This window comes from Homalodisca vitripennis, chromosome 1 (assembly GCF_021130785.1).
Source record: "Homalodisca vitripennis isolate AUS2020 chromosome 1, UT_GWSS_2.1, whole genome shotgun sequence".
Lineage (NCBI taxonomy): Eukaryota > Metazoa > Arthropoda > Insecta > Hemiptera > Cicadellidae > Homalodisca > Homalodisca vitripennis.
Genome location: NC_060207.1, coordinates 153746877 through 153757508, shown reverse-complemented (window position 1 = coordinate 153757508; position 10632 = coordinate 153746877). Strand labels below are relative to the sequence as shown.

At 33.4% G+C, this 10632-nt stretch overlaps 1 protein-coding gene across 3 annotated transcripts in view; it reads left to right on the top strand.

The window, feature by feature from the left end:
- The first annotated feature begins 7777 nt into the window (after positions 1-7777).
- The window catches only part of LOC124374162 (solute carrier family 25 member 45), a 44172-nt gene continuing 41317 nt past the window's right edge, over positions 7778-10632 (top strand). For 2 of the 3 annotated variants that reach the window (XM_046832438.1, XM_046832433.1), the window contains exon 1: positions 7779-8021. In XM_046832438.1, coding sequence (XP_046688394.1) covers positions 7973-8021 — 49 coding nt within the window. In that variant the 5' untranslated portion in view covers positions 7779-7972. Of the gene's footprint in view, positions 8022-10632 lie in introns of all 3 variants that reach the window. The other variant, XM_046832426.1, reaches the window with a different exon arrangement.

The window sequence follows — 10632 nt, the reverse complement described above, 5'->3', positions numbered from 1 at the left end:
GTCAACAGATTTTCTATATTTCACTCTGTGTGTGTGTGTGTGTGTGTGTGTGTGTGTGTGTGTGTGTAAATATAAATTGTTTCATATATTATGTGTATATTTATCTCTGGTATTCTCGACAACGGATTCCTGCTAATGGATGAAGATGATGTTTTACACATCTTCAACACATAGAATTTTTTCCTGGAAAACTTATTCTATTGACAAAATTATGTTGTTTGAGACTGTGTGAAAATTTTGTAAGAATGCAATTCGAAGAACTAGTAACTGAAACTTTTACATGGGAGATAGGCAGCACAAGAATGAAGAAAACACATCTGTTATTTCCCAAGTCTGAGTACATAATAAAACCAAACGGGGCTAGCATGAGAATTTTGTTAATGGGGGGAGGGGACTCTTTGGAAAATGCATACTTACCTATAGGAGCTTCTGGTAACATAATATTGCTTTTGTTGCAATATATTTATAATTTCTATGTCATAAAAAATCACATTCCAAAACTTAAATACCTTTGTTTATATTTTAATATGTTCTATTTTTCCTATCTAAATTATAAATATGTTTGGTTCAAAATACAAAATCAATATGTCCTCACAAAAAAAATTAATTATGAACTCTTAATTAATTAGACTTTCCATGTGTACAAGAATCAATGCAATTCCTTCAAATGCTATAGAAAGCAAAGTAGTTTTGTAAATCTACATTGGACCAGAAGATAACATATTAAATAATTTTGGGATTATATATTCATATGACCTTCTAACATGTCCAATTTTGGTTTAGAGACAAAATGATTAACTATATAGCTCTCAGCTTACATATTCTATACAGACTTATGTTTGACTCCACTCCTTATGTAAAAATAATTTAAGTACTTTTAATGTAAAAAGATGTTTAAGAGGCAGTATTTTTATTTCTTGAAATAAAGGAAAAGAGTGCTCAGTCCTACTCTTATTTGCAATCAACCTAATAAATTTCTTCTTAAAAATAATAAAACCATTTAGTAACTAACGTTAGATCACTATTACTTGGTCGGTTACATGGGTATTTCTCTTAGCCAAGCTAAGTGTTCATCTTGATTTTCCCTGTTACTAGAATGTAATCTAGAAAACATACTACTCCTGGAATACCCATTAATAACTGTTCAATAATTCTTTGGAATATTCCTGACATAGAGGAAATCCCATACGGTACTCGATTGTACACGATAAACCTTTTATGGGTGTTAACCGTACATAGCTTATTTGATTTATCATCTAAGCTAATTTTAATATAAGCTTCAGGCAGATCAATTTTAGAATAAATTAACACCTTTCTGTAAAGAGTTCAATGAATCCTTGATCCTAGGTATAATAAGATAGTTGACTTTCAACTTCTAAGTCAAGATTTAATGAAACCTGAATGGGATTCGCTACTGAAAAGGGTGATTTTTTATGTGAGGAAATTGATTACATCATTTTTCTTTAGAGTATAGTGTAACAATTACAAAAATATTAAGTTAGCCTAAGAGTTTTAATTTTAGCGGGAATTTCAAATATAATAGTGTTTTTTTATAAATTGCAGAGGGGTTTAAAAATTAATATTCCACAAAAAATATCAATATATTTTTTCGTTTGGTATTATTTTAAAGGTAATAACATACATTTCATATTTAGGTAGAATTGATGAAATAACTTTATTAGTTTTTAATCTATTCAAACTTTAGCTTAATTATTTTATACAATAAATGTATCCGCTTCTTTAATACTTGTTGTACACCAAAACTACATACATATCTAAATCTACCTAAATATTTACATACATATGTACAGAATAAGTAGTAAAAAATTTGGTTAATTTAGTTAAAGAGGTTTTGGATTGATATAGATTTTTGTCGTGAAAAACATGAAAATCCAAACTTACGGTAAAAAGCGTTTAAATGCGAACATGATCTGCCACCTGGAATAAAACAAAATAATTTAGTAAATAAATCTATTTGTTATTTTATTAACGATGCCTGTTTGCAGTATAGCGTATATGTTGTGCATGTCACATTGTAATCTAAATAGTGCATAAAATAAAATATATACCTATACAGTATAAGGCATCTGCTTTCAAGTTGCAAGTCATATTGAAGTGCAGTATTATGCTTAATTTTCTCCACTATACCCTTAATTAGTTATTTGGTAAAAAGATAAACAATAATCTCACAAGCAGCAGCACAGAATAGTTTATTCCATATTTTTGTATTAAACCTCAGCATTAGCTATTCTGGTTTCTAAGTACACTGTTTATTTATTAGTAAAGTACCCTACTTATTGTGTCTATGCATGATTGGCCCTCCTCGGGATTTGAACCTGTGATTTCTCAATTAGAGAACCGAGACTATATTCATTAGTCTACGGAGGCAGTGGCGCACCCAGAAATCTTCTCTGTGGGGTGTGGGAATACCGAGGAGTCAAGAGCATGGAAACCCCCGATATTAATAGGAGCCTGTCTCTATTTTTCGAACAGTGAGCAAAACTTTCGAAAAACCATTTTTGACAAGAATGCTTTGTTTTCTTACCAAACACAACCAGCTCTCTGAAGATCAATTTGGGTTCAGAACAGGAAACCGACGGTAGACGCAGTGGTGAGTCTGATCGAAATGGTTGTGAAGGGGTTAGAGTGTCGAAATCCCACAATAAGTGTGTTTCTCGACTTATCCAAAGCAACCGTATTGACCATTAATACACTGCTTGACAAACTGGAATCCCACGGCATACGAGGTGTGCCCATATTGTGGATTAGATTATTTCAAAGCCACAAGACACAATGTCCCAATTGCAAATCACCTTTCAAGTACAATGGATTTAAGCTATGGAGTTCCCCAAGGCTCCATCCTCAGTATAATTCTTTTTCTGGCATATGTCAATATGACAATGAGTCGTTACTTCTCTACGGGAATCTCGTGCAGTATGTCGATGATACGACTCTCTGTTTCAAAGAAAAATCAAGGGAAGTTTTGGAACAACAAGCTTTTGTTGACTTTAACAAATGTGTGCATCACTTTCACAGCATCAACCTCACAATAAATTTCGCAGAATCCAATTTTATGAATTCCACACTTGGATCAATGGATTTTGAGTATGGACCTGCATGCTAGAAGAGTCCACACAACAGTCGGGGCCACCAAATAAGGCGGGTGGGTGGATTTGCGCTGCTGCCACGTATGGGACCGGTGAAGCGGAGGAAGGTCGAGAATCGGTCGCTCTCAGGCACAAATTGGCAACGCTGTGTGCACATTGTTGCCTAGTCCAAGAATCGCGCCGACGCTGCAGCTTTCACGTGCCAGTGCCAGTCGTATTGTATTGTCTGACTAATTAGTGAGTGTAGTTACATACTGAAAATGGAGGAAGCTGGTAGTTCACGAGAAAATTAAAAAACACCTGTGAAAAGGAGACGATTAGAGGGTATTAAAAAAGTGATTTAAATAGTCAAACTAAATGTGTTGTAGTTAACGTTCTGAATTTTTTGAAAGGTTTAGCTGATCCTGGTGTTCTTGGAACAATTAACTTCAAGAAAAGTCAAGAACTATCAAACGTGTGTGGATTAAGTCTCCGTTCGGTTCAACGATATGTCCAGGAACAAAAATTGTCACCAACATGTGATTTCTCGTCCCCAAGAAAACAATATTCACGAGAGAAACAACTGACTGTTTTGAGTGACTTTGATTGTGATCTGGTTCGAAGAACAATTTTGGAGTTTTATGACCAAGGTGAGTTTCCAATAACAACTGAAAAAGTGAGAATAAAACTTTAGGAAAAAATTGAATACAAGGGAAGTGTACGATCAACTAGGAGGCTATTGCACACTGTTGGGTTTAAGTTTAAGAAAGCAAACGATGGTCGTAAATTTTTGATGGAAAGACGGGACATTGTGGTTGCACGTGCACAATTTTTAAGGAAAATGAAATCTGTACGGGATGAAAACGTTGATCGTGTGTATCTAGACGAAACATGGGTAAACAAACCAAAGTCACACAAAACATTTTATTTGGCAACATTCTGACAAAAGTGGTGGTTTGAAAGTGCCAACAGGGAAAGGTGGTAGATTAATAGTGTGTCATGCAGGAAATTCAAAAGGATTTATTCCGCAGCGCAAATGGGGTTTTAGATCTAAAACAACCGGTACAGACTATCATGCTGAAATGAATCATACATCATTTAAGAGGTGGTTTTGTGAAGATCTACCAAGTTTGGAAGAACCTAAAGTCATCGTTATGGACAATGCACCCTACCACTCTGCACAAATTGACAAAGTTCCCTCATCTAACTGGAAGAAAAAAAATATACAAGACTGGTTAAATAGAAAAAATATTGACTTTATTGACAAGGAAACTAAAGCGGAATTAATTGTAAAAGTGATAACTTTTAGACAACACAAAAAATACAAGCTTGGCGAACTAGCGTTGTCATGGGGCCATGAAGTGGTGAGATTGCCTCCTTACTGCCAGTACAACCCGATTGAACTTATCTGGGCAGAAGTCAAGCGAGAAGTTGCTACAAGAAATAGTACTTTCAAATTAGCAGACGTTGAATAACTCACTTCAGAAGCTGTAGATAACGTCGCCGCTGTCGATTGGGAAAATTGCGTGATACACAGTGAGAATTTGCAGTCTGACGATTGGGCTAAAGAAATTGTTAGAGATGACATAATGGAACCATTATTTTATTATAAACCTTAGAGACGACTCATCAGACAGTGAAAACAGCGACAGTGACTGTGACATTGACAAAGCTTAAAAGCAAGTAACTCGGAACCACCAAGTGATCAAATCAACCACGGACTGACATATAATTTCACTGTGATTATGTAACCGTATGTACTAACAATGTCACTTGTTTAATAATAATTACTTTAAAATGTTTCTTTATTATTTCTATTACTACACGTGTTTAAAATGTTTATATTTAAAATAATTTTGCTAAGGAAGGCAAAACAGATTGTTTTAAGCATGGTTAATTTTACTAAACTTAAAATATTTATTTAATTTTCGCTATAGTTACAATACATAGTACTATAGTTGAGTAATGATAACAATAATAGAAAGTAAAGTATTGCTATTAAAAAAAAGTTGAGTAGAAAATATGTGTATACGCACGCATCGCTCTGCGTGTTTGATTTCAATAATTTAGGTTTGCACGCATTTCCCAGCGAAGTTAGTAGACTGAGAAAAATTTGTTTGGAACAAAAAATAAAGTTCATACCTTTGTCTAAAACTTTGCCACAGGAAAAATGTTCCTAACCAAAAAATAAAAACTTCCTCGCTTACTGAAATGTTTAATACACCATGTTAATGAATTAAAATTGGTTTGTAGGTATTTAGTATTTCAAAATTACATTTTTGTATTTACATACAAAATTTATATACCGTTATCATCATCGGTCTCTCCTGAATCCAATAATACGATTTTCATCTTTGTTACTTGTAAGATGTCATCAGAATCTCAGGAGAAAGCAAACAACATCAAGCACTAAAATGGATACAATTCAGGGATTATTCTATTTCACGATGTTTGCACAATCTGGCAACGGCGCAATTTCACCCACCCGCCTAATTTGGTGGCACAGACTGTAGACTAGAATCAAACAACAGTGAACTTTTACTGAATTGTCTCTTGTTCAGCACACTCACTTAACGTAGTTGGTTCTGCTGCTGCTGAGTGATGCACTGAAGTTGTAGTGTTTTATGGGTTTGTCCAAGCCCTGTTCAATTTTTTCAAACTTATAGGTGGGGAATTTTAAAGACATGTTTAGAGAAAAGTAAAACTGGCATTTTGGAAAGGTTTGATAAAGTCAGCAAATATTTACAAAGTGTTAGCATAAATATCGTAGCAGGCACAAAGCAACTCCAAATCTTGGAGTGCTACTTAAAAGGAATGAGTTTTATAAGTACGAAGAAGCAGCCAAAAAGTTGTTGCAAGTTGAATTTGAATCTCCTAAGTACAAAAGAGTCGGAAGAAAAAAAACGTTTGCAGGTGAGGTTCATGGTGCTGAAGCTAATCTTAATGAATGGTCCGTTTTCAAAACTCAAGCGTACATAACAATCTTTGACTCATTAATGTATAACCTGTCAGGATGAAAAGCTGTGTATAAACATGTGGCCAACATATTGAAATACTTTCCATTTTCTTACAAAATGAAATACAGAAGGGGGACATATCACAGGCTGCAAACAAACTCTGTGAACTGTACCCTAATTATGTTGATAGTAGCATGTAAAATAAGCGCCATAAGTTTAAAATGTATTGAAGAGGGAGATTTCAAAGGAATATTTGACATATGATTGCATTACAACAAATTATCTGAAAACTACATTTCCCAATCTTGAATCATTTTCCACCAGGATTTTCCTTACAGTACGACATCATGAACTGTACCGTAGAAGGAGGGGTTTTTGTGGTTGTTTTGACTTGTGTCAAGAACGTGAAAGATCAACTCTTCTACAAGAAAAAGTAAATTCTCTAATGTTGTGTTGTGAAAAAGACTTAAGTCATCATTTATAACTAATTCTCCAACTGTCTAAAATGTACCGTATATACTGTACATGTATTATAAGCTTATACCAAGTTTTAAATTAGAAGAAATACACAACAAAGAACATTTTAATTATAAATGAGAATCATAACGACCTATATAAAACGTAATAGACAACTAGTGACTTGTTACGGTTCCAACTGTAGTGCCAGACTTCTATTTACATGTCATTACAATTTTGAATCAAAAACACAATAGAAAAAATAATTTTCTCATACTTCCATCATTCCTTAATACAAATTTCCAAAGATTAAGTTTTACAAATATCTAATCGAAAAATACAATGTGATAATCTATCCAGAAATTGATTAAGCAAGTTTCCTCACTTAAAAGCATGAAAGGAGACATTTTCAAAGTTCTTGTAAATATATACCTAAAACAGACGGTGACTTTTAGTTGATCTTATAGAGGACTTAAATTTAGTGTGAGTTGCTTAGTTTACAAAGGAAAGTGATCGATAGTGTCGTGTCAGTTACCACTAAATCTTGAGGTTCTTTGTTTATTCAAATGTCCGTTTCAAACAATTCTTTTATTCATAACCATATGAAAAAAATCTTCATTATATAAGTACGTAAGAACCATCGGTTGAACTTTTAGACAGATTTTGATCCGGTAATATTCTATGTGACATATGAGTTCACGGGACTACTTAAAAGCTTATGTATCAACTCAAACTAACATGGAAAAAGCACACACTGTATATAAGTTATTGTTTTATTTTTATTTTTGTGTAATTGAAAGTAAAAATACTTGTTTTAAGTACTAGTAACAGAAGGACGGAATGGAAATTTGAATAATCTCAATTTAATAAGCGGCCTGGCTATCGCGAAACTTGTGTCAATCCTTTTCTTTGTAATTTACACATTTTTGCTACAGTTAAAATACGTAACCAATATGCAAGACCTTAAAAGCCTGGTTTTCATTATCAGTTAAATTAGTGTCAGTAAACACACTACACTTCATTATATACAATCGATTATTAGTTAAATGTAATTTAATAAAATAATACAAATTAGAATAGTCCTTATACATTAGTTTTAAACAAGCGCAATCATATATAATCTTGTGGGGACATGGATGAAGACAGAAAGTGAATGAAATAAAGGACATCCAAATAATTTATTAAAATAGTACTATTTAATTATATAGACAAGGGCAATATAATCAACAAACAAGTTCTACTATCAAAATTCAACCATCTATGAGCTCAAGTTCAAGGAGCGCCTGTCTTTGTTTACTAGTAACATGTGTTTATTCTCTTGTTCCCTCTCGGAGCTCAAGATAAAAGTTTAAAGTTCAAATGTTCAGAATAAAAATAATCAAGTAAAATATGATTAAAGAATTAAACGACCAAATTCAGCCTACAGAGTTATGCTAATTAAAGTGACGTTCATGCAAAATTATTTCAACTTCGATGAGCTCCGTCATTTCTGGTTGTGATTTCGTAGCGGGATGGGGTTCAGGTAAGTTTATTTTCAATTGGCGATTTTATCAAGATCATTGTTCAAAATAAATATGAAGTTCACTTATTGTCATAATATCAGTCCAGACACACTTCACTTGTAATGGTTGAATAATCATTTTTTTACTATAATTCATTGTGCATAACCCAGAATCATTTACAATGACTACCTATTCTTTTATTTTACTTTCAACTAGGATAAAAGGATAAGAGGTCTAAAACATGAAATAGTCATGACCTCTGGTCAACTGCATTTCAGTCCTAGCATACAAATTGGTGAAAAAATTACAAACAAATCCTTAAACATCATATTGTATATACAAATAATGGGGAAACTTTAATAAGCGGCCTACACTCGTTTTTCGATTGCTATTATCGAACAATTCGACATTTTATCCACCTTCGATGTATGTAAAAATCGTACACAGAGTTATAATAAATTACCGTAACAAAAATAATCTCGTACATTACAAACAAATTTTACAATAACATTACAAAACCACCTATGGCCTAAACTTAGATAGGCTATCAAAGAAACATTACAGGTAGCTATAAGTAAAAGGCCGGGGCGGCAAATCACGAATTTGACGTTATCAACGTATTCTGCTCACCCTCCTGAACAAAAAATATACATAGTACTAGGGGGTGCAAATGACAAATAACATGATTTTAGGGGGTATATTCATAGTGGTTAAGTTTCTAATGTTTTAATGTTCAGTTTGTGTGCTGTGTCGGGATAATCTGTTTACTTGAATATTATCTGCGGCCAGGACTGATAGCAGCCTGATAACGTATCTGTTATCTGAGTTCTCCGGGGCATGAGTCAGTGCTTCACAAGATATCGTGTTCAGTAGATTGGATTGAGTGAGTGCGTTACAATCATGAATCAACCATCCACTAGTTCGACCAACCCTAGTGAATTGTGTGTGTCGGAGTGTTTAGTAGGGCACGTAAAGAGTTTACGTTTCAACCGAAACGAAATTATGTCCTTTTTAATTGAACATGGAATTTTTAATAATGAGTGTATTTGCTCGTTGTGCGGTCGCGTGTTGGTTTTAAACCGGGATACTTTGTTGTTTCGTTGCGATAGGAAAATTAGAAAAAGTAGTAAAAAAAGAAGTTTTAAATGTTGCAATTTTTAAAAATCCACTTTTTTGTTGCTGCTGCTCAGCTATATCCGCCAACACACTAATGGTAAGTGTTCTCTGTTAATATCCATCTATACAGGGTGAGTCAGAAATATGGTAAAATATTTTAAGTCGTGATTGTAGAGCTAAAGATAAGAAAAAAATGTTATATAAAGGTAGGTCCGGAAACGCTCCATTAATGAGTAATGGCTGGCAAAAGATTTTGCTTTGTTTTCAGTTCACCTGATGAAAATAAGTGATTTTGAAATGTTTTGTTCTTACTTTTTAACTCAAATAAGGTGGATTTACAAGGCAATTCACCTGAAAAATCAAATAAAACCACTCTAGAGGTTGTAGTTTGAACAGTTTTTGAGAAAAAGTATGTTATTTGCCAAAAATCTAATAACAAAAAATACAAAATACCGTCTTAAATGTTTGATGTCCAATAACATTGTTAAATAACCAACAAACAAATGGTTTTTTTCTAATACAGATTGTAGAGAATGTAATTCTGAAAACAACTATAATAAGCAAAGTTAACTAAATGTGAAAAAAAGTTATGAAATTGACTCCTCATGTATTACACTACACAGCAAAATTCTGCTGTCTTATAATAATGAGTATCTTCGGTGCTGCCCCACGCTGATGGCCGAAGGCACTCGTCTCATTTCGATAACAAGTAATTAATTTGTTGCTCGAAATTAAGAAAAACATTGTTCATTTTGATCCAAATTCTGCTCATTTCAGTATTATTTTTCATTTTGTTTGCAAAGATGACGACCCATCCGATGACGTCATCACGAGGTTGAATCATGGTCACAAAAGGTCACGTGACGCTCGACGTCAATGTACAACATGGAAATATTACTCCGCGCGTGAACGGTTGCTCCGTTTTTTATGTTCTAGAACTTCGTTATTTCTCATTTCCACCCCATCAAAGCTTATATTTTTTTGTTCTATAGGACGATTCCAATAAGTTAATAACGCAAAACTCGTATTTTGCCGCTCCGGCCGTTTATATGATAATTACCACATAAAAATACAATATTTATAACTTGTCCAGCTTGATATCAATAAGTAACCGCTTTTGCGAAATGGAGGAAAGAATTCTCACCATGTGTTACCAGGAACCAAACCCACATGTTGAAGCTTCTTAAACAAATCTCGTCACTTATGAGAAGTATCTTGCACATTTTCCTCATATTCAGTTTCCACATATTAGTTGCTTTTTGTTGTTTATTGTTTATATTAAAATAAAAGTATTATAAGTAAGAAGTTGATATCATACGATAAGTTAAATAAATTGTAATATCGAATTATTCAGATAAAAACGATTGAACCATTCGACAATAGCGAAGTTATAGAACATTTAAAATGGAACTAATTTTCTCCTGTGGAGTAATATTTAATTTTTCTGCCCCTTTACATTGTCTTGTTAGGACTGTGATTCAACTTTGTATTAATCGCTGCTGACATCAGCTACTT